Here is a 24,992-nt window from a genome sequence, read left to right as displayed (position 1 = left end):
CCAAAACTAGACCCTCCCCATGAAAGGAGATGAGACAGACGAAGTTCTCCCTCCCGGACTGGACTTGGAAATGTTCAGTGCTCTAACAAGCAGTTCCAGAATCATGGGCATTAAGTACGTGAGCTCGGACATCTGGGAAGTGAAAACCTAGGCAAAATGTGTCTTTGTCTCTGGAATGCCCAGGACACAGTCACAGTGTGCACAGTCACAGCGTGCACCAGCCCAGGACACAGTCACAGTGTGCACAGTCACAGCATGCACCAGCCCAGGACACAGTCACAGCATGCACCAGCCCAGGACGCAGTCACAGCGTGCACCAGCCTAGGAGGCAGTCACAGCATGCACCAGCCTAGCACACAATCACAGCGTGCACCAGCCTAGGACGCAGTCACAGCGTGCACCAGCCTAGGACGCAATCACAGCATGCACCAGCCTAGCACACAATCACAGCGTGCACCAGCCCAGGACGCAGTCACAGCGTGCACCAGCCTAGGACGCAGTCACAGCATGCACCAGCCTAGCACACAATCACAGCGTGCACCAGCCTAGTACACAATCACAGTGTACACCATGCAAATGGCCAGGCTTGGAGGCCAAAGCCAGGACAGCTTCGCTGTGAAAACTGCAACACCTAAGGTCAGCGCTAGGGACTCCCCAAATCTCACTCTGCATGTGTAAGGTTGGTCCCTGAATCCCTTTAGCCATGGCTCAAGTGTTCCTGGCCACTGAGCTAACATTTGGGGTTTTAACTTGTGATAATCACACTTCTCTCTCCAGTTTCAGTTTGGAACTAACTAAGAATTAGTTGTTAGGGAAATAAACACCAAACACCGCTGTGTTGCTTAAAATCACCAGACAGGGCAGCATGAGTTAGAAGAATGGTCACGATGGGTTTCCTAATATTTCCTCCAGGATTCAACTGACCCAGAGGCAGAATGCACAACTGCGGCATGCCCCGCTGGACAGTCCGTCCTGCGAGTCGTACCACGTGGCCAGGAGAATGCCCAGTGGAAGGCGCTCGGGGCACAAGAGCCGAACCAAACTTCCCGCTTCCAAATTCACCAAGCAGCAAGCCACGTCTTTCCCCAAGGAAAGGGGGAACCAGGGGTGGGGGGCAGAGAGGGGGGAGCTGGAGGGGGGCGGCCACGCGCTCCAGCAGGACATGGCAGTAGAGCACAAAGGGTGTGGCATCCATCTCACAACAGCTCAGACTTGGAACCACACAGGTCCTAAAAACGCTTAATATCTAAATCACGTTGCTGCACTTCCAGAAATACATCCAAAGAGCTGGCCTGGGGTGCAGAGCACCAGGTACTGCGCGCCTCATGTTAGCCTTCATGCAGAAAAAAATCAAAACCATAAGGAAAAGGAAGAGTGTGTCGCCAGTGAAATGTTTTATAAATGCTTCCAATGAAATGCAAAAGAAATTCATGTTCTGCTGATTTTTTTGTACTGATTTTTTTAAAAGCAACAAAATTATATTACATGATCTCAACGTATTTTTTTTTTAAATTGCTTTCACAGAATTATACAACAGATCAGAAACATTATAGATGCATTTTTATTATATTGCTGTGTATTTTACAGATCTTTACTAGGAACATATATTATTAATATCATCAGGAAGATGTTAAATTTTCAATGTCTTCAGCTTATCCAACCCACTGTGTTTATTAAATGCATTAATTTTATAAAATCAAAATGAATTTCATATTTCTAACTCTTCAACCACAGGTTAAATCTCTTTCTAAACCTGGGTAGGATGTTGCCACATGGACAATAAATGAATATTTATATCTACCTGAAATCCCAATTACTTCCATGGTATAAAAGAGAAATAAATATAGATATAAATACATATAAAGGAGAAATGCATATCATATATTCTAATTTACCTAAAAAAATGGGGACAATTATCAAATATATTTATTTATTCTAGCGAGCCTAGTCAATGATCAAATAAACTACTTTCTGTGGAGAAGAGAGCAACATCAACTTTCATTTTATTTTTTATTTTATTGATTAGGTTTGCCCGATAAATTGTAGTATATCTAATCTGATTTGAATTTCAGGTGAGCATTGAATACTTTTTCACCTTAATTATGTCCTATACAATATTTAGAAGCCTCCATGCAGTATTTGGGACATACTTATAGTAAAAAAAAAATGGTTCGAGTTTATCTGAAATTCAAATTTAACTGGGCAAACTGCATTTTTATTTGCTTAGTCAGGCAACTTCCTCATGATTTCATCTGAGAAACCCACGTTCTCTGCTCTGAATACCCATAACTCTGGCTCCAGCAGGGAGCAGAACAACTGAATTAACAGGAAGCTAGTTCCTCAGGCTGAACAGAGCCTTCTCACCCAGAGAGAAGCTCCCGGGAGGACACGGGAAGCCAGCCCAGGCTCGTAAAGCTGCCGCGTTCTCCGCACTGCGCCTGCCTTCGCAGACCTCTCCCTGGCCTCATCGTGGTTGCACAGTCCCAGATAAAACAAGACCAGCAGGGAATCCAAGCGCCCTTGTTTCCACACTAATCCTAAGGGAAATACGTGGGAACCACTTTCTCCACCGACTGCAGGGGCGGCCACGCGAGGCCCTGAGGGCAGCAAGCGGGGCCCAGCCTGGGCCATGCCGGGGGGCTCTGAAGCACAGAGAAGGGGGAGCCTGCTGCCCCTGAAAGAAGCAAGGACAGTCTCCTAATTCCTAAGATTCCCGAAGCTCATGGGGAGCACAGTAGAAGGAAGACGGACAAGGAGGAGTGCGCTTGGACAACCGATGCACTTTTCTTCCATGGTTATTATTCCATCGTTCACGAACAATGTGCAAAATGTGGACTTAAAAGATGCAGCCATCCAAACCCTCTGCCTAGTGGAGAGGAGGCCTCACACCCTAAGGATGCGTTCAGAGCCAGGCAGCTTTCTGGGTCCTTTGCTACGTGCACCCCCAAACCTATATGTATGCATATATTTTACAATGCTCAATGCATTACTTCCAGGAAAGTCCACAAACAAAGAAAAACAGATAAGCAAGTGATTTAGAAAAAGATAATGCTATGAAGAAAAATAAAGCAGCATAAGGAAATAAACTGTGGAAAGAAACTCTGTTTTAGATGCTATGGTCTCAGGGAAGGCTTGTCTGAGCAGCTGACGTCTGAGAAGACACCTGAGGGAACGGAGCAGAGGCTCGAGACTCGAGGAATATTGCTTTCCAGAGAGAGGAAACAGCCAGTGAAAAGACATTGCCAGAGCCCTCGAGGAGCAGCAATGCACCGCCATGTCTTGAGTGCAGGGAGCCTGCGGGCGGGCAGGCAGCAGCGGGCACCAAGAGGCAGGCCAGGGTGAGAGGGGCAAGCCCGTTTGCCCCCGAGGAGCGGCCACTCACGGGAGGGCTGAGAGCACAGGACGCAGCTGCCCTGTGGAGGGATCGCTCTGGCCACTACACAAAGAAGAGAGCCAGGGAGGTGGAGCACTCCTCGCATTCTACTTGTCGAATTAAGACTTAGCGAGGCCATCTAGACACACATCTGTTATAAAATCCAGGTAATAGCAGAGTGAAGTGAGACAACAGCAAGAGAAAAGGTAAGAATTGTGGGGTTCCGGATGTATTTGCAGGTGGAGTTGGCAGAAGTGTGGACGGACTGGAGTGGCGTGTGAAGAAATCTGGAGGAAGGGTGAAGGTGGTCCTGGAATGTGCTGACTCGAGAAACCGGGCGAGTGGAGCCGAGAGGAGGGACTTGGGGAAGCGGATTTGGGGTGCTGGATTTCACGCTGGTCAAGTTGAAATGCCAGTTCAGCATCCACACGCAGTGTTGTTAGGACGCTGGACTTAGGAGTCTGGAGTTAAAGGCTGGTATCGGACCCGAGGATACACAGATGGTATCTAAAGCCAGAGATTCACACAGGGAGGAAATAAAGAGAGAAGAGGAGGAATTGGGGGGCAAATCCCTGGCTTTCCAACATTTAATAGCCCAGCTCAGGAAGAGGGTCATGGAAAGGAGAGTCTAGAGAAACAGCCTCTGCGTTAGGAGGAGACCGAGGGAGCAGAGTGCTCGGTGGCCGTGTGGGGGAACATCCCGGAGAGGAAGTGGACGTCTGGGCCAGACGCGCTGTCCGGTAGAGTCACGGCTCTCCTGAGGCCCGAGTCCTGCAGAACTGCGGCCGTGGAAGCCGATCTCGGAAATCCAACGGTACAAATCCACTGCAGTAAATTCTGTGTCGCCCAGTGTGCCAGGACGTCTCCAGGTGACTGAGAAATGCCCCACAGCAGCGAGGCTCAGTGGCCTAGCGGAGAGGTGAATGAGGGACAGGTGGCAGCACAGTGAGCTCCGGCTTGTTGATCACAGTAGGACCTTCAGACTCCATCTGGAAAACTACACTGCAAGGGTAGACACCAAGTGAAGGCAGCACCTTTGTTCCACTCTCTGGAAGCTCTACTATTAGCCCAAATCCTGATTTGGTATAGACCCAGAAATAGCAATCATACGTTCTATACAATAATTTTCAAAATTTAAATTCAGTTTGCTTTCAAACACTTTTTTTGGTATTTAACTGCAAAGCCAATATTACTCTGACGTCTGTGAGGCATATTTTTGTAGCCCCATCCTTTAAAATATCATAATCTTTAGTTACATGTCACTTGCCCTGAGAGGCTGGGGAAGCTCTGGTTCAAGTCCTCTTCACTCAATCGGGCTTTTTAATTCACTCTCTCCCTTCCTAGGCTGACTGGCCCTGCTCCCCGAAGGGCCCTGTGGCTGCCAGTTTCCTCTCAGCCAGCCCCACAGCATAGCCCAAGAAAATAATCCCAACCATGAGGAGTGAGCGCGTATCTTCCCCGTCTCCTCTCTTGATCCTGCAAACAGAGGCATTTCCCGCGAAGGATGACAATCATCTTGTTATGATCTTCCAGGAACTGTCCCACCCAGCTATACCTCTGAGAACAGTCTGCGCTTCAGCCTTCTCTTGCAGGAGGCCCCAGGGTGTGGGTGTGTGGAGGGCGCAGCCCCAGTCAGCCTGAGCTCACTGAGCCCTGAGCGGGAGGTGGGGGGCACACTCAGCCTTGGGGAGGGCAGCATCTAAACCAAGGCCACCCTCTGAGGCCGCTATCCCTTCCCAGCACGCATGGCCGGAACACTCTGCTGGAAGTCGGCCCCAGAGGGAAAGGCAGTGGCTGCGCGTATTAAGGCCCCCCCTGGTCCTGCTGGTGCTGGGCAGGGAGGGAGCTGGGACTCGGCTGGGTCGCCTGGCCAGGCCCCCTTGCGGCCACTCGCTGGGAGAACGGTGATGGCCCCGCCAGGCCCGGCCCAGCGCCTGCTTCCCGGTCCCCAGCCCAGGTGTCCATCCTGCCCCTGGGCCCGACTGTAGGAAGTGAAGGGCTAGCGTAGGGCAAGGAGCCTGCCAACCGCCCCAGCCCCAAGAGCACCAGGCCAGGCCACTGTCAGCTCCTCCTACGAGGAGAGCAGCATCTCGGGGGAACCCTCAAAGCACGCGCAGAAACGATGTTGGAGGGTAACGCTTTTATTTTAATATACGCATTTCAAAAATGCATATCTGCACCAAATAGATATGTGACTGGAAAAAAAAAATCACATGCTGGTATTCTAAGTTTATTCATCTGATACCACCCCTGAGAAAAAGCAGAGTCCCTCTCTCCTTCAAAGGCCTCCTAATCAATAATGTGTTCGCCATAACTCCAAGCAGGTATTTAAAGCAGCACAGGGTTCTCAAGCCCCTGCTCTCCAGAGAAGTTCCACTGACTAACTTTTTAAATATTGCTTTTGCCAAATGACTTGCAATGCCAGAAATGCATTCCTGCAAAGTAGAAGACAGTGCCATCATAACAAAATGGAGAAAGCCAGAGCCCTTTTATTAATAACAGCAGAACCCAATTTCATTGGTTTTAATTCACCATTTTCACATTTTACTATGACATTCTCCAGACATAAATTGTTATGATGAGAAGTCATACACTGGGGACAAAAAAAAGTTACAACTCTGCCTTTTTAGCAAAGGTTTTGCATATATCAGTGAAGGACACACTAATAAAGATTGGTCTGGAACTTTTCTCTTTATGACGATTGACTTATCAGCAATAGTCACTGCAGCAGAGATGGAAATTACATAATTGCCAGAAACTGTAGATATTTGACTTGGCAAGAACCCTAGGTTTATCTGATTTATTTTTGTAAGAATTTGGCCCTGTGGATATTTAGAAATGTTTAATGAAAGAACAGTAGAATATAAATGAAACAAGCAAAAATCCTGTTTTCAAAGGCTGCAGTTAAGTCCATCGTCACTGTTGTGATAACACAAATAAACCAAAGGCAAACCTTTGGAGATGGTGCTGAGCCCAAGCACGACTGTAAATTAAAACACGATGGCCCACTCCCATCTGGACATCCTCTCCGCCCCACGGGCGTCCTCACCCGTTGTCTGCCTGCGACTTTCCAGTGGGTGCCCACCGCGCTCACGGGCCTGGACACGTGCGCAGAGCGAGGCGCCCGGGCTCTGCTCTCCGGCCCGGGAGGAGGCCGTCCCGTCCAGACAGGAGACCCTGCTCTTCTCACCCCGGGCCCTGGCCTCTGGGTCCCCAGAGCCCGGGTTCAGGCTGGTCGCAAACCCCATTCTCAAGTAAGCCTTCTGTCACGGAGTCAAAGCAAACCTAAAAGGTGGACCGATGAAGAGAAAATGTCATCAAATGAAGGGAGCAGATGGATTTAGTCAGAAGAGACTGAACAAGAAGACCTGGATTTTAGCCCGGTTTCATCCTCAACTTGCCCTGTGACTTTAGGTCAGTTATTTCTGCTTTATGCGCCTCAGTCTTCACATCTATAAAATGAGTTTGTTTTTCTTGCTGGTATCTGAATTATCACCTCCTCTAACCCATAAGTGTTTAAAGACCTGTTGGTCCACCAGAAATGTCACCCTTCTTCCTTGATACAGCAGCCTGTGCTTATACTCACTGCTGTAATTACATGGATTAGTTGACTTATTGCAGTGATGCCCCTCAACATAATTTCTCCCATTAGCTAACTTGCTGTTCCATCTTGACTTTCTCCTGCCATGGGCGCCGTGTCATCCTGTTGCTGAGGGGCAGAGTCCCATAGCAAAAAGAGCTCAAGTTTTGAAGTCAGACCAACCGGTTTGGATTCTGCTTCCTTTGTTTTCTTGGAAAGTTACTAAGTTTCACTGAAATTTGCATCTGCAAAGTGAGAATCCTATTTCCTTGATCACTGAGTAGTCATAAGTCTGAAATAAGATAAACACCTGACATCGGACAGGTTCTCAATTTATGTTTCCACTTATCCTCCATTTGTTGCTGTGTATGTCCTATCTCTGAAATGCACCCACCTATGCCCCCTTTTTTTTTTGCTATCCCACAACTTCAAATCCTGAGACCCAGTCTTGAAGTAAATGGGCTTAACAGACCCTGGAAAAAGAGAAACTCAGGCACTCCACCACTTAGTCACACATCCTTCCGCTCTTCAAAAACATTTATTGAGGCTTAAGATGCAGCAAGGCGGCAGCTGTGCTTCAGAGCACAGAATACGACCCAGGGACCCAGTGTGCGGGGGAGGCAGACATACAAAGTGACAATTAAAATGTGACACGACACACCTGGTAACAGAGAAATGCATGTGATGTGATGAAAGCATGAAGGCGCAGCTAAATTTGCTGGGCGCTGCCCCCGATTAGGTAGTTTCAAAACGCTCTCGCCTGAATCAGTGCAAGAAAAATAGAGCGCTGGAGGAAGCATCAGGAGTCCCTCTCGAGGAGGCTGTTTTCTAAAGCAGGGTAAACATGGACGTCCTCCACAGGAGTACATGGAATGGAATTTGAATGGAATGATTATTCCTAAAGAAAATCTAAATATTTTCACAGATTTTTATGTCTATAAAAGGGTTATTATAAACAAGATCCTACATATCTATGAAAGCACATGGTGTTTTAGGTGTGCTCGCCGCCACACGATGCTGGTGCACACAAACGCATGAAATGCCCACAAGGGCTTCACCTGCTCAGAGTCCACGCAGGGAGCTCTGAAGTCTCTCGAGTAGAATATTATTCAGACAATGATGAAAAACCGTTACATGGAGCACGTATTTTCAATGCCCCAGCTGCTAAACAACTTGCAGAAATCATCAGGATTATAATTCCATCTCTATCATAAACATAAGGTTTCCACTCTATTTCCAAAAATTGTCATCAGTGAAAATGGCCTAGGTTCTCTTTAGAACCTTTGTTTTTCATTATCTCTGAGATGACAAAATAATAGTTATAAACAAAGACTCTGGAGACAGACCTCTTTGTGTTTGAAGCCACACTCCTCCACTTTTGAACTGTGTGACTGGGCAAGTTCCTTGGCTTTTTTGAGCTTTAGTAGGTCTTCTCATCTGTAAAATTTGAATATTACTCTACTTCACGTGGGCTTAGAGGGTTAAATGTGATAAATTATTGACACTCTGTAACTGAGCTCCCTATGTTTACTAGAACAGCCGCTCAGTAAAGCAGCAGATAGCACTGTTTGCTCAACAGGATGTTTTTACCTTTTCCGTCATCACAGCCCTTTTCCCTCACAGGCCTGTGTCCGTGTTGGTGGCAAAAATACGATGGTGGCACTGGACCACTCCTGAAACAATTGGAAATGCTTATTACAGAATTTTGTTTACTAATGAGTTTCTTTCAGGTATAGTTTTTAGCTAGTTTACTGACAAGGAGACGTGCTTTTGGCTTCTAAACCCCATGTTCCAAAACAGGTAGGAAAGTCTACGACTCGTCAGTGCCTCGGAAATTCAGAAAAATGTAGATTCTCAATTGCCTCTAATTCTGCCTTGGAAGAATAAAGCTGTACGGACATATATTCATTAGTAATGTAGCTAAGTTAAGGGATTTTGATAACAAGCATATGCTGGCATATTTAATAACTGGTATTCAACAAATTATAATTTTTAATGAAAAATTAATTTTTAAAGGGATAAGGAAAGAATGCACAGCCTCTCCACTGATGGGCCTATAAACTAGCTAGGAGATGGATGGATGTGTCAGAGATCGTTACATTTTTATTAAAATAAATAAAATTAATGGAAGATCATGCAAAAAGCTGGCTCCGTCAGAGAAGGGACTATGTAAACCCTCCTGAAAGCATAGGTAGGACTTCCAGAGGAGGTGGCAACTGAGCTGTGTCCGAGGAGCATGTAGGAGTCCATCAGATTTAGAAAAGCAAAGTTTGCCTGGGAGGTCGAAGTGTGGCGAATGGAGAATAATTCAGGTTAAAGGGACTGTGCAGGAAGTCATAGATAGGAACGAGCCGGAATGTTCAGGAATGGTGAAAGTCTGGTGAGGCTGAACCGCAAGTGAGGAAAGAGAAGGCTCCTGAAAAGACAGCCTGGGCCAACCAAGGCACACGGAAGTGGTGGGAGACCTCGGGGGGGTTATCGTGGGGTGTAAACAGCGTCTGGCAGCTGTGTGGAGCTCAGAGCTTGTGGCAGGCAGGGAGTCAGGGGAGAAAGCTCTCAATTTGTTCAATAAAACCGTAGTGTGTACAGTGCTAGGGTTAACAAGGATGACGTCATCTTACACGTACTCTAAAGCCAAAGAATCAAGATGCTGAGAGAAGCCAGAAGAGGGGGTCACAAACAGGAAAAGGGGGACTGGAATGAAGACTGCAGTGTTGGACTGGGATTGAAGATGCCTGCATGAAGCCCTGGTTTTCACAGGCAGATACAGAGACAGGACAAACGTTCAGGGAAGCGAAGGCAGCTGCGTGTGTGCGCACACGTGAGACACAGCTCGGTCCACAGAAGGGAAGGCAGCTGCGTGTGTGCGCACATGCAACACAGCTCGGTCCACAGAAGGGAAGGCAGCTGCGTGTGTGCACACGTGAGACACAGCTCGGTCCACAGAAGGGAAGGCAGCTGCATGTGTGCACACGTGCGACACAGCTCGGTCCACCGAAGCAAAGGCAGCTGCGTGTGTGCACACGTGTGACACAGCTCGGTCCACCGAAGCAAAGGCAGCTGCGTGTTCACGCACGTGAGACACAGCTCGGTCCACAGAAGGGAAGGCAGCTGCGTGTGCACACGTGCGACACAGCTCGGTCCACCGAAGCAAAGGCAGCTGCATGTGTGCACACGTGTGACACAGCTCGGTACACAGAAGGGAAGGCAGCTGCGTGTGTGCACACGTGTGACACAGCTCGGTACACAGAAGGGAAGGCAGCTGCGTGTGTGCACACGTGTGACACAGCTCGGTCCACAGAAGGGAAGGCAGCTGCGTGTGTGCGCACATGCAACACAGCTCGGTCCACAGAAGGGAAGGCAGCTGCGTGTGTGCACACGTGAGACACAGCTCGGTCCACAGAAGGGAAGGCAGCTGCATGTGTGCACACGTGCGACACAGCTCGGTCCACCGAAGCAAAGGCAGCTGCGTGTGTGCACACGTGTGACACAGCTCGGTCCACCGAAGCAAAGGCAGCTGCGTGTTCACGCACGTGAGACACAGCTCGGTCCACAGAAGGGAAGGCAGCTGCGTGTGCACACGTGCGACACAGCTCGGTCCACCGAAGCAAAGGCAGCTGCATGTGTGCACACGTGTGACACAGCTCGGTACACAGAAGGGAAGGCAGCTGCGTGTGTGCACACGTGTGACACAGCTCGGTACACAGAAGGGAAGGCAGCTGCGTGTGTGCACACGTGTGACACAGCTCGGTACACAGAAGGGAAGGCAGCTGCGTGTGTGCACACGTGCGACACAGCTCGGTCCACAGAAGGGAAGGCAGCTGCGTGTGTGCGCACACGTGAGACACAGCTCGGTCCACAGAAGGGAAGGCAGCTGCGTGTGTGCACACGTGAGACACAGCTCGGTCCACCGAAGCGAAGGCAGCTGCATGTGTGCGCACATGCGACACAGCTCGGTCCATGGAAGGGAAGGCAGCTGCGTGTGTGCACACGTGTGACACAGCTTGGCCCACAGAAGGGAAGGCAGCTGCGTGTTCACGCACGTTGAGACACAGCTCGGTCCACGGAAGGAATGGCAACTGTTTGTGTGCACACACGTGTGACACAGCTCGGTCCACAGAAGGGAAGGCAGCTGCGTGTGTGTGCACGTGCGACACAGCTCGGTCCACAGAAGGGAAGGCAGCTGCATGTTCACGCACGTGAGACACAGCTCGGTCCACGGAAGGAATGGCAGCTATTTGTGTGCACACACGTGTGACACAGCTCGGTCCACCGAAGCGAAGGCAGCTGCATGTGTGCACACGTGCGACACAGCTCGGTCCACAGAAGGGAAGGCAGCTGCGTGTGTGCGCACATGCAACACAGCTCGGTCCACAGAAGGGAAGGCAGCTGCATGTGTGCACACATGCGACACAGCTCAATCCACGGAAGGGAAGGCAGTTGCGTGTGTGTGCACGTGCGACACAGCTCGATCCACGGAAGGGAAGGCAGTTGCGTGTGTGCGCACGTGCGACACAGCTCGGTCTATGGAAGAGCCCAGAATCAATGACACACTAGTGGCACTGAGACATTTGGTATCTATTTAATGACTCTCAACACCATTCTCCATGAAAAGGAAATAGAGCTCTGGAGAGATAGCTGATTCCAGGGATGGAGAGGAAACATAATCGGGAAGTAAGAAATGGCAGGAAAGGGGCTCCACTGCCAAATCTGGGGCAATTTGAGAATCAAAATAAATAATGATAGCAATGAATGATGCCATTGAATAAAATATAAATCCATGAGTTCATGACAAAAATGAATAAATATGGGAGAAGAGACGGTGACTTGTTAGATTGCCATCTAACAATTATAAAAGAAATAATAGATCCAGAGAGGCATTCAATGGAAGCTAAAACTGTAAGTGAAAGTTTGATAAGGATTGAATATTTATAATCTCAGTGTATCTCCCCACATTCATATATGAATTACAGAGGTAAAATCAGTAACTTTATACTGGAGAAAATTCAATCAAGTCATCAAACCAATGCCACGCGTGTGGGGACAGACTGGCATCACGAGGCACCCGGGGAGACGCCCTGAGAACACAGCTCTACTTCAGTGGAACTGCTGCCCCTAATGCATAACCTCATCTAGTGAGGCAGAAAGTCAGACAAATCCAATTTGAGGGACATTCTACAGAATAAGTGGCTTGTATTTTTTAAGAAAAAGGTCAAGGTCAAAAAATACAAAGAAATATTGAGGAACTGTACCAGAAACGGCAGACTAAGGCCACATGACAACTACGTGAAACCTGCGCTTCTGTGTCTGACCCTCGACAGGGCACGGGATACTACAAGGAAACTGATGGAGATCGTTGCCAAGTATGGATACAGACCATGGATTACATAATATCGTGATGTTAATGTTAAATTTCCTGATTGTGATAACTGCACTGTGATTACATAAGAGAGCACATATAAAGAGAGGGAGTGAGAAAGAGAGAGAATGAGATAAATTATGGCAAAGTGTAAATAATTGCTAAACTGGGGAAAGTGAACCCAAGATCCTTTATTGTTTACTTGTGTCTAAGCTTCAAATTCTATTAAAAATCAACCACATCATGCATTTACTCAATAACCATAATTTCTGCTCTCAATCAGCTCACAGTCTAGTAGGAAAAAATATTTAAACAACTTCCTGTGTCAGTACAGCGTTGACTGGACATAGGGGTGGCTTCAGATAAGAAGTGATGGCCCCTGCTTGGGGAGTCCGCGCTCCTCTACCAAGTGCCCTGGACAGGCGATAGGGCTGAAGCTGGGCGACGACGGGAAGGGACAGGCCAAGACAAGTCATGGAAGTGGATGGACAGAACTCACTGGATGGGCTGCAGGGTGGTGGGGGGCAGGGGTGGTTGCGGGCTGCTCCTGCCCCGGCTCAGGGCACTGGGACCAGGAAAGGATTTTGCAGGGAGACAGTAAGGTCCGTTTCGGACGTATCGAGGTTTGGGGTCTGCAGGACGTGGGGTTTTGGGGTCTGATGCCTGGTTACTTGGACTAGTCCCTATCAAACTGTAGCGTGGGCTAAATAATGACTGAGGACATTTTGGCTGAAAGCTGGAAAAGCTCAAATGGGCGCCATCTCCTCCCAGGACAAGATGAGTGGAGACAGGAGGGCAGGTCTAATTTTAGGGTTGTCAAAGTGCCTCCTCAAACCCTGGTTTACCTGTGTCAGAGTCTTCCCAGCTGAGGAAGTGAGCCTCTGCGCTCATCACTGTATTCATTCGGGGAACATTTCTGCAAACACTGCTCTAGCCGCTGGCACGCAGAGATGAATCTTTGGTCGTCCCTGTCCCCAAGACGTTCAGTTCCAGTGAGAAAGGAAATGCAGGAAGAAATCACCCTAGTGCAGCGGGACAGGTGTCAGGGCTGCAGGGCTCACGGCTTGAGGGGGGGGCAGAGGCACCCCGAGGGCTGGGAGGTGGGGACCAGGCATTTTGAAGGCCTTAGGAAGGCAAATCCACCAGGCCTGGTGACCCTCGGAATATAATAGGACAGAGAGGCCGGCCTCAGGGGAAACAAGGCTTTTCCCTGGGCTCCCGGGAGGAAGGTGCCACCTCTGCAGGGATGAGGGGCAGGAGCAGACGGGGTGTTCTCCAGTGGGCAGAGGGGTGCACAGCTAAGGAGACCCCTGGGAGAGGAGTGGAAGCCCACCCACCTTGAAGCAAACTGAAAAAGCCCGAGTGATGTCCCTGGAGCCCATTTTGTCCACACGTGTTACCAGGACCCGGAATCCGTGCGGGGACAGAGCCTGGGCTGAGGTGTGAGCTGCACGAAGAGGCATTCAGGACCGACCCACACTTCGCAACAGTATCGGGGGCTATGGGATGCTTCTAGGAACAGAGCTGCCCCCTCATCACTCAGCGAACAGATCCATTTTCTCACCCCCACAAGGCCCTGCCGGGAAATCACCCAGATCCCAGATACAGCCAGGCCAAAAGGAAACAAAGAGAAGGAACTCCCAATCTCCTGGGGTGCGGCCTGAAGGCCTGGGCAGGGTGCTGTGGGGCTGCAGAGCCCCTGGGGTGTGTTTGTGCAGGTGAGGGGGAGGCAGGGGGCTTGGGGAGACGGGGTGCTGAGCCCCGGCTTGGGGAGATGGGGTGCTGAGCCCCGCCCATACCAGGCTCTGTCCTTCTGTCTGGGTGGACCCTGGGATGCCAAACCTGTCACAAAGGAGCAAGCACGCTTCGAGGCTGACGACTCGCAGACACAGTAGACACAGCCCAGGAATTCAGAGCCCGGCCTGCACACCAGGAAACTGGATTTCACAGGTTGCCTGCCCCAGGAGGGGAGCTGATGCTTGGGGGCTCCCATGGGACCTTCCCGCGACCCCTCTCCACGCGGGACCCCCTGGTGGGTGCTGGGCAGTGAGGAAGCCCCTGCTTGTGTGCGGAGCTCTCATCCTCTTCCCCCCTCCCTTTCCTACAGAGCTGATGAGCAGTGCAGGGTCCAGGTCAGGGGACACGGCCCTTCACCCGGGGACACAGCCCTTCACCCAGGGACACGGCCCTTCACGCGGGGACACGGCCCTCGGCCCCCCGGGACACGGCCCTTCACCCGGGGACACGGCCCTTCACCGGGGACACGGCCCCCCACCCCCGGGACACGGCCCCCCACCCCCGGGACACGGCCCCCCACCCCGGGACACGGCCCCCCACCCCCGGGACACGGCCCCCCACCCCGGGACACGGCCCCCCACCCCGGGACACGGCCCCCCACCCCCGGGACACGGCCCTCCACCCCCGCACGCCCGGGATTGTGGACCCCCATGGCGTGGCCACGAGAGGGGCCACGTGAGCCCTCGCTGGCGCGTGCATCCGGCCAGCAGGGAGCGGGAAGACAGAGGTTTCTTTCCCTTCCTCGGAAGAGGCGTAGCGAGCTGGTTGATGACATGAGGGACAGATGGCCAAGGGGGCAGTCTGCAAATGTTCCTTTTAGGGCAGGGTCGCAGCAGGAGTGGTGGCAGAGAGGGGTGCACTGTCAGGAAGGGGGGCAGCGATTCTCAGCGAGCCAGGGTTTGCTTCCTGCAGGCGCTTGTCAAACGTGCCTGCTGGCGGCTGTCACTCAGTGAGAAAGGCACGTCTGTTAACTCTCCCGCAGAAAGTGTGCTGAAGGCAGAACAGGAAAGAAAGGCTGACACGGGCCGTTCTGGCTGAGCCAAATGAGAAGTGGGAAACCTGCTCAGGTTGTTCCTCCAGACAGCAGGACCCGCTGGCCACCACCGAGCTGCCTTGTCTTTAGGGAGAAGCGACCCCATGTTCCAGAGAGCCGGCCTGGTTTTCAAGCCCCTTGGCCATCTTTATCTTTTTGTCTCTTTGCTCAACTGGCAGATTCTTTTTAAATGTCACTTGTCTTGGAGACATATTTGTCATTAAGAACTTACTGTGAGCCCAGCTATGTGCTTTCCCTCATGTGACCTCGTCCGAGATTTACCACAAAGCTGTCGCACATACACGTGGCTGAATTCCCACTTTACACCTAAGATTGACCCAGAGCCCTGGTCTATGGAACAATCAATGGGCAGTTTGAAGCTCTAAGGATTTAAATTTTATTGAGCATTTTTGTCTTTGAGCCCCCTCCCGTGCTCCAGGATGATGTTTTAAAATTATTTTTTAAAGTGCACGTGTTATGTCTTTTTTAATTCCTACCCAAACAGCCAAACACGCTTTCCCAGTGCCCCGCAGGCAACGTGTTCCAGCCCCCGAGCCACACGCGTGGACTTCAAAGGTGACCTGCCCTTCCCTCGCAGACCCTGGCCGGCTCTGGGTAGCGGTTCCAGCACATGCACTTGGCAGCCTTGACCTGAGGAGTAACTGCCGCCTGCACAGAGCCTGGTATAGATTCCCTGGTCTCCAGGAACTACTCTGGGCCTGGAATCTCCACGCTGAGCTTCTGCAGGCGTGTTCTGAACAGGCAGTGTGAACAGGGTACATATGAGAAGCTGCTCCTACAGCGCTCTGAGGTGCAGAGCCCTGAGCACTGAGGACACCACGCTCAGAAGCCATCGAGAGCCACTGGTCTCTTCGCCCGCCTGATTCACCTCCTGGGTGCCCGTTCGGCCTCCAGTGGCTGGGTGGGGGAGCATGGAGAGGACACATGCTCACACAAAGAAGCACGGTGCACGCTCCAGAGGCAGGTGGCGTGAGTTAAAACCAACCTTGGTTCCACCAATTTTCTATTTTTTGTGACATTGGACAGGTTGCTTCATGTACACTGCCTGGTGGTTAAATTTAGTAAAATGCCATACGATATGCAAAGCGTCTCTCATATCTTCAAAAACATTAGTGCTCCCGGACCCCCCTTCTTCAGCCATGAAGGTGCCATGCCATCCACGAGGCAGAGGCATTCTGCAAAGGCAAAGCAAACACTGCAAGCCTCCATGACAACTCGTGAAACACCATTATCATTACGCTCTTAAGCTTGGTGCACCATGTGCATTGTGTTGTGCAGTTTATGGGTTTGTGTGTGCGGTAACGAATAGACTTTACATACACTGTGCAACCTACCTTTCCCTTCTTATCTTTTTCCCCATACATAGTCAGTGGTGTTATCTACATATGCAAAGTTGTGCCTCCATCCCCCATTCTCCACTGCCTCAACTTCCCATTTCAACAGAAGCTCCACACCAATTAAACATGGACTTCGCATGCCCCTGCCCTCTTGGCCTCTGGTCATCTCTACTCAAGTTTGCTCCTCACTAGGCTTATTCTGCTTATTTCACACAAGTGAGATCATACAGTATTTTCCCTTTGTGTCTTACTTATTTCACTCAACACGACGTCTTTGAGATCCATCTGTATTGCAGCATGCCTCAGACCTACACCCATTTTTACAGTTGAATTTCCCTTGTCTGTATACATCACATCTTGCGTATCCATTCATCTGTTGATGGACCCTGGGGTCGCGTCCACCTTCTGGCAGTTATAAGGAATGCCACCGTGGACATCTGTGAGCACACGCCTGCTCCCTTCCCTGCTCTCAGGTGAGGGTATGTACAGGGTCAAAATGTTTTTCTATACTTAACCCAAACTGTTTTCCACAGTGGCTGCACCATTCTACATTTCCACCAACAGTGACCAAGTATTCCCATTTCCCCACATCCTCTCCAACACTTGTGATTTTCTGTTGTGGTTTATTTTTAATAATAACTATTCTAGTGGGTGTAAGGTATTATTTCCTTATGGTTTCAATTTGCATTTCCTTGATGAATAATGACTGAACATTTTTGATCTGCTTTTTGGCCATTTGCATGTCTTCTTTGGAGAAATGTCTGTTCAAGTATTTTTCCCATATTTTGATTGGCTTGTTTGTCTTTTTGCATTTGAGTGTAGAAGTTCTTCATAAATTCTGGATATTACACCATTTCCAGGTATATGGATTCTTAATATTTTCTCCAATTTGGTAGGTTGTCTTTTCACATTTTTGATAAAGTCCTTTGATGCATAAGTTTCAATTTTGTTGAGGTTGCATTGATCTATTTTTTTTCCTGAGTTGCTCAGATTTTGGGTAAAGTCTAAGAAATCACCTCCTCACACGAGGTCCTGAAGAAGTACCCCTTTGTCCTCCGCAGACAAGTGAGAGAAACAGCACTTTTCAAGGGCCCCCTTCCCAGCACTGACTTTAGAGGTTATTTCAGAGGTACAGGAAAGTAGCTTTTTTATCTCTACCATACTTTTAACACAGTACTCTGTATCCTGCTTATCACTCTATTAATCGAGAAGAATTTCTTAAGGGCTCAATATATTCATCCAATAAATATTTCTGAGCTCCCACCTAGGAAATCTGTAAGACACTAGGAAAATACAGATGTCTGCTCTCAAGGAACTTGTGTTCCAGTGGAGGCAGGGAAGACAATAACGATGTACTTTATAAATAAAAGGAGATCTACAAATATGAAAATGCGATAAATAAAAATAAAGGTGGGTAAGGGTTAGAAGATGATGGAAATGGGGGTCCATTCCAGAGGGCAGTCAGAGCAGGCCTCGCTGAGGGAATGGCAGGAGAGCTGAGCCTTCACCAAGCTGAGTGTTTAGACTGCAAGCATGCTGCACACTCTAGCAGATGGAGCAGCACGTCTTGGGACAGGAGCATCTTGGCCCACGTACCTGGAGGCAGTGGGTAAAGGAGAGAGTGGTAGGAAATGAGATCAGGGAGATACCATAGAAAGGACTTTGGAATTTGTTTACCTTTACTTGTGTATTTTTGGAAGATACTGAAAGGTTCTGAGCATGACCTGGCTTTGTTTTTGAACCTCTGCTTACTGCTGCTGTCTCTGGACCACAGCTAACGAAGGAGGCCATGGGGAGGCCCATTGCTGGTTACTGCAGAGGTCCAGGCGGAAGGCATTAGGGCAAGGTAGTGTCGCTCCTGGCAACGTCTGGCTGGCATCTGGACCTATTCTGAATCTACAGCAGACAGGATCTGCCAAAGGATTCGATGAAGGTCTGAGAGAAAGAGAAGGACCTAGGATGACTAACATTTATGGGCTTAAACATGAATGAATGAGGAGCCATTTTATGAGATGGCAAACATTAAGAAGAAAGCAGGTCTGAAGGGCTGGAGCCGAGTTCTGATTTGGAATGCTAAGCTGGAGATGTGAGTAATCATCCAACTGTCTGCTTAGTGTGAATATACTAGTCTTTACAGAAAGATTTCGTACTAAGGAATGTGCACATTAGCTGAAAAAAACGTTATTTAAAATAGCAAAACTCGGAGAAACCCCAAATATCTAATAGGAGGGAAACAGTTATGAAAATTGTAGTGTACCCACTTTAAAATATTATGGAATCACCAAAAAGTTTGATTATTCAAATCACATTATTACATGGAAAATACTTACATTCAATATTATGTAGGAGAAGGCACAATATTGAATTTGCTAATCTATAGAACTACACTAATATTTTTAAAGGAGGAAGAGTTAAACTTTAAGAAAATGGATGGGAAAAAAGGAAAGAAATGAACCATAATTCTGATAATGGTTATGTTAGTATAGTGAGTTCACAGATGCCTTCATTTTCTAACCTCTTAATTTTTACTAAGTTTCATTTTCTTTGAATCTGTCTCTTCACATATCTAATGAACACTTCATATTAATAAATGCTGTTGACATTCTGACATTTTAGTGACTTTTGTATCTTTAGACTCTGGGGAAAAAGCTGTGAAGGCCATAGAGCCATTTTCAGCAAAATTTATTTTCTGTCAAAATAAATTTTCAGCAGATCATGGGGGAACAGGGCGACTAGGATCAAGAAAAAGATGTTTTGTGGTCTCAGGTTACCAAGATGCTAGCTGTACGACTCAATCCATGTCTTACATTATGAAAAGCTTCTGAAAAAACAAGGCATATGAATAATTCTTTGATTTTGCCCTCAAGCACTCAAAACAGAACACATATAGTCATATAACATTACATAAAGTAATTCAAACACTTACTGGGCATACCGTGTTCATGGATTGGAAGACTAAATATAGTTTAAGATTTCAATTCTACCTAAATTGATTATAGATTCAATGCAATGCCAATCAAAATCCCCAAAACTTACTTTGCAGAAATAGAAAAACCAAGAACCAAATTTATTTGGAAGGGCAAGGGGCTATGAATAGCTAAAAATACTTGAGAAAAAAAAATGAAGTGGGAGGTCTCACGCTACCTAACTTTAAGGAATATTACAAAGCTACAGTGGTCAAAACAGCATGGTACCAGCATAAAGACAGATATACTGACCAATGGAATTGAATAGAGTGTTCAAATATAGATTCTCTTATCTATGGACAATTGATCTTTGATAAGGTGGTCAAGCCAAATCACCTGGGACAGAGCAGCCTCTTCAATAAATGGTGCTTGGAGAACTGGATATCCACATGGAAAAGAATGAAAGAGGATCCATATCTCACACCTTATACAAAAATTAACCCAAAATGGATCAAAGACCTGAACATTAGAGCTAAGACCATAAAACTTAGAAGAAAATGTAGGGGAATATCTTATAAAACTTGTAACAGGAGGTGGTTTCCTAGATCTTACACCCAGAGTACGAGCATTGAAGAAACAAACTGATAAATGGGAACTCCTCAAAATTAGACACTTTGGTGCATCAAAGAACTTTGTCAAGAAAGTAAAAAGGCAGCCTACGCAATGGAAGACTATTTGGAAATCACATATCAGATTAAGATTTAGTATCCAGAATATATAAAGAGATTCTTCAACTCAACAACAAAAAGACAAACAACCCAATTACAAAATGGGCAAAAGACACGAACAGACACTTCTCAGAAGAGGAAATACAAATGGCTAAAAGGCACATGAAAAGATGCTCAACTTCACTCATTATTAGGGAAATGCACATCAAAACCCCAATAAGATATCATCTCATATCCACTAGAATGGCCATTATCAATAAAACAGAAAACGACAAGTGCTGGAGAGGATGTGGAGAAAGAGGCACACTTGTCCACTGTTGGTGAGAATATAAAATGGTAAAACTGCTGTGGAAGGCAGTTTGGTGGTTCCTCAGGAAGCTGAGTATATATTTGCCATCTGATCCAGCAACCCCATTGCTAAGTATCTATTCAGAGGACCTGAGGGCCAGGACACAAATGGACATTTGCACACCTATGTTTATAGCAGCATTGCTTACAATTGCCAGGAGATGGAAACAGCCGAAATGTCCATCAATGGATGAGTGGCGAAACAAGCTGTGCTATATACATATGATGGAATATTACTCAGCTGTAGGACAGAATAAAGTCATGAAGCATGTAACAACATGGGGGGACCTTGAGGACAATATGCTGAATGAAACTAGCCAGAGACAAAAGACAAATACTGTACGGTCTCACAGATATGAATTAACATTAATGAGTGAACATGGAGAATTTGTTAAGAACAGAGGTTATCAGGAGATAGAAATAGGGTAGAAACTGGGTAATTTGTGCTGAAGGGATACAGATTGTACAACAGGACTGATTGTAAAAATGCAGAAATGGATGACACGATACTGATTGTAGCACAATAATGTAAGTATATTGAACGAAGCTGAATGTGAGTATGATAGAGGGAGAAGGGTTGGGGGCATGGATGAAACCAAAAGGAAAGATAGATGATAAAGACTGAGATGGTATAACCTAGGAATGCCTAGAATGGACAATGATGGTGACCAAATGTACAAATTAAAAAATGTTTTGCATGAGAGAGAACAAAGGAACGTCAGTATTGCAGGGTGATGAAAACAGATGGTCATCCATATTTTAAAACTTCAACATCTGTGTGAGACTAAAGGATGAAACGTTTATTTGATACAAAATTTATATTCTGACTAATGCATTTCCTAATTTAACCTGTATGGTCAGTTTACTGTAACACCATATATACATGAAACTTGAATAGGGTATGAGATTTTGTTGCTTTGTCCAGGTTAATGTGATGTCCTGAGAAATCTCAGAGTGATTTGAATAGTGAATAAGAAAGTATTTGCAAAGTCCCCTTGAGGGAATGGGGAGAAAGGGGGAAATACTAAACATACCCATGTGGAGAATTCCTGATATTCTCACAAGCAGTGGGGACAACCAAATCCACAGACCGAGCCCTCGATCTTGGGATTTGCCCCTATGAAACATATCCCTGCAAAGGATAAGCTAAGCCTACTTAAAATTATGCCTAAGAGTCACCCCCAGAGAACCTCCTTCTCAGATATGCCCTCTCTCTCTCTCAGTTAACTCGGCAGGTGAACTCACTGCCCTCCCTTCCTATGTGGAACATGACTCCCAGGGGTGTAAATCTCCTTGGCAACATGGGACAAAAATCCCGGCATGAGCTGGGACCTGGCATCAAGAGATTGAGAAAACCTTCTCCACCAAAAGGGGGAAGAGAAATGAGACAAAATAAGTGTCAGGAGCTGAGAGATTTCAAACATAGTCGAGAGGTTATCCTGGAGGTTATTCTTACGCATTATACAGATATCCCCTTTTTAGTTTGTGGTATATTAGAGTGGCTAGAAGGAAGTACCTGAAACTGTAAAGCTGTGTTCTATAGTCATGTTTTTTGAAGATAATTGTATAATGATACAGCTTTTATGATGTGACTGTGTGATTGTGAAAACCTTGTATCTGATGCTCCTTTTATCTACAATATGGACAGATGAGTAAAGCATATGGATAAAAAATAATAAATAATATGGAAAAAGGTTAAAATAAATTGAGTAAATTGAAATACTAGTGGTCAATGAGAGGGAGGGGTAAGGGGTTGGTATGTATGAGTTTTTTCTTTTTTCTTTTTTATTTCTTTCGCTGGAAAGATGCAAGTATTCAAGAAAATGATCATGATGATTAATACACAACTATGTGATGACACTGTGAGCCACTGATTGTAACCATGTATAGAATGTTTGCATGTCAAGGGTGTGTGTGTGTTTGTTTGCTAAGGTTTATAATTAAAAAAAAAAAAACACTTATTAGGCTCCTATTCTGTGCCATGGGCAGAGCCACAGTTAGAGAACTTTCGGAATAACTGAAAGCTGAGCTCCGACGTGAGGGAGTCACGGGGAACCACAAGTGGACGAGGAGTAGACGTCTGTTTCTTCCCCTGTCACAAGGCTGTGCGAAGTACATGCTACGTTTTTCCCACCCAAAACAGAATGCAATAAACATCTTCAAATTCAATTAAAAGTTTTGTAAAAAAAAAGAAAGAAACCAAAGACTCTTTCGGCCCCTCATCTCTGCAGACTCTCCCATCTGCGTCTTCAAGAAAGACAAGCCTCAGAGCCCCTCTAGCTTCCGTAGTGACCTTCCTTCTCCTCCTGCCCTCAACTCCAACAGCAGAGCTCAAGGGGGACGAATCACCACACCAACGTGGGACACATGACGGTAATTTAAAAAAACTTTTGTAGCTGCAAGTAGACTGCAGTGGGTTTAAACTAAAAGATTTTATATTTGAACTCTGTAGCATAACTTTAGCAAAAAGCATCAGTAAAAGTAATAGCTAACCTTTATTAAATACCCCTGACATGCCAGGCAGTGTGCTAAGTACTTTACAATATTTCAACCCCAAAGCAACCTCCTGAGGTTCCTAACGCTACCATTTCCACTTTATAAATGAGATTGAGATGAAGGAAGATTGAACAACTTGCCCATGATCACAGCCAGAGAGAGGAACAAAGGATGTGAAGAGGCAGCCCACCCCAAGCATGCATGTTTTACTGTCTAGAAGACCCCTTAGAGAACGCAGTTAAAACTGCCCCAAATTCCTAAGTTTGATACTCAAACTTAGTTAACGCCTCTCTTGAATACAGCCAGAAGCTGTACCCAGCCCCGGATGGTTTCACAGCCGCAGCTGCCACGCACCTGCCCACACGGGAAGCTCAGGTGATATGAACGCAGACAGGTGAGAGGCAGGACTGGGCTGGATTCTCAGCGAGCCAGGGGCTGGTTTTCACATGTTCTCCCCGTGCACACGGAGGGCGGGGACATGTTAAAGGGCTGGGGGTGGGGTGGACACCAGGGAAGCGTTTGGGCAGCACCTTTCTCTGAGGGCCTTTTCATCGTGAAAGAAACACCAAAACATACTTCCCACTGAAGCTAGACTCTGTGTCTAGAGGAAAATCTCAGCTGTCAAAAATCAGCACCAGATTTGGGGAGACCCTCCAACATCGTCAGGAAGGCAATAACAAAGGAAAGGGCCCACAACGAGTTCGCCATTCGTTCTGACAGTACCAGGAAATGAAGTCACAATGGGGCTGATAGGACAAGGGACAGAGTACTGCTTCAAAAGTTTTAAAAAGAAGAAAGCAGTAAGATTGTCATTGCTACATATTATACATTTGAGCACTGTTTAGACATGATTTTCAAAATCATAGAAAATGGTTATAAGTAGGATGGACTCAAATATGAAGATGTGGTATTGCTTTTTATAAAACAGCATCATCATGCATTCCATCTGTTTGTTACTATGGGGTCGCAATGATGTCATAAATTTGGCATTCTAAATGCAAAGCTAGACTGTTCAGGGGAAGTGACAGGAAATGGGGCCGGGGAGGAGAAAACCTTCATAACATCAAAGGAATTTCAGTAGTGACAGAAATGAGTCAAACATCCCTAAAACAGAAAAATAAGGTGAGTGAATTGAAATGTCCTAGAAACTTGCCATGGAGCTGAAGAAATATGGACATTGGGAGGACTTTGCTGCAAGCAAACAATTTCAGGTAATAGCTACGTGTAGAGGAAAAGGAAAGGAGAAGAGAAGGAAGTGAAGAGTGTGGCGGGAAAGGCATTTAAAGCATCTGGAAAAGCCCGTGCGTAGGCCAGCGTATATTGAGCACAGGCTCCTGCATTAGTGGTCAGAGGTGAAACCACAGTTGTTGTCTCTGAAGAACGCACAGCCCTGGAGGAGAGAATCCAGAGGCAAGGTCCAGCTCAGTGTTCATTAAAAGTATGAACCAAAGTCACAGGGAACACGGAGGATGTTTAACTCTGGGAGCTAACCCCAGGACACTTTAAGCTGGTTTTAAAGAAAATTGAAGGGGTGCAGAGGTTACAAGGGGAAACTGAGTTATGTGGTAAATGCAGAGCACAGAGAAAAACTGAGACAAATGGAGGGCATGCAGGAATCCATCGCAGAGGCCCTTGTCTACCTAACACAGTGGATGAGCATTTGTTCAGGGAAAAAACATATTAGATTTGCATTGTATAAATACCACTCTACATAGGATGGATGGACCCACGGGAGTGGGTGGGAAGCACCGGAGGCCGTGAGACCTGCTCAGGTCTACAGCCTAAGAGCATAAGCCCACAGGCATCTGAGGCCTGGCACAAGGCAATGGCAATAGAGACAGATTGACTTAAGAGGTCTTTCGGAGTTAGAAGAGTCAGGGGTTTATGGTGGGTTTGATGGACGGATTTTAGGATGAGTTCAAGGCCATATGGCAATACCAATCTCTGCAATCACAGAATCGATCATTAAGCTGGTGCTGATCTGGTTTCTCTTTAGGTGCAAGGCTCTGGGCAT

At 47.2% G+C, this 24,992-nt stretch overlaps 1 protein-coding gene and 1 long non-coding RNA gene across 11 annotated transcripts in view; one reads left to right on the top strand and one right to left on the bottom strand.

Annotated features, from left to right (window-relative positions):
* Window positions 1–5,556: 5,556 nt before the first annotated feature.
* Window positions 5,557–23,790, bottom strand: LOC143676891 (uncharacterized). 2 transcript variants are annotated; one of them, XR_013172270.1, is made up of 5 exons: window positions 23,555–23,790; window positions 14,112–14,234; window positions 13,158–13,280; window positions 8,544–8,626; window positions 5,557–6,658 (listed from the first exon to the last, which is right to left on the bottom strand). It is a non-coding gene; the product is annotated as an uncharacterized LOC143676891 (long non-coding RNA). The 2 variants fall into 2 exon arrangements; XR_013172269.1 differs by lacking the exon at window positions 14,112–14,234.
* NT5C1B (5'-nucleotidase, cytosolic IB) overlaps window positions 23,757–24,992 on the top strand; it is an 83,611-nt gene continuing 82,375 nt past the window's right edge. For 2 of the 9 annotated variants that reach the window (XM_077152150.1, XM_077152152.1), the window contains exon 1: window positions 23,763–24,100. In XM_077152150.1, coding sequence (XP_077008265.1) covers window positions 24,068–24,100 — 33 coding nt within the window. In that variant the 5' untranslated portion in view covers window positions 23,763–24,067. Of the gene's footprint in view, window positions 24,101–24,992 lie in introns of all 9 variants that reach the window. The other 7 variants (XR_013172268.1, XM_077152153.1, XM_077152147.1 and 4 more) reach the window with 6 other exon arrangements.

Source organism: Tamandua tetradactyla, chromosome 3 (genome assembly GCF_023851605.1).
Source record: "Tamandua tetradactyla isolate mTamTet1 chromosome 3, mTamTet1.pri, whole genome shotgun sequence".
Taxonomy (NCBI): Eukaryota; Metazoa; Chordata; class Mammalia; order Pilosa; family Myrmecophagidae; genus Tamandua; species Tamandua tetradactyla.
This window is presented reverse-complemented; position numbering and strand designations above follow the sequence as displayed.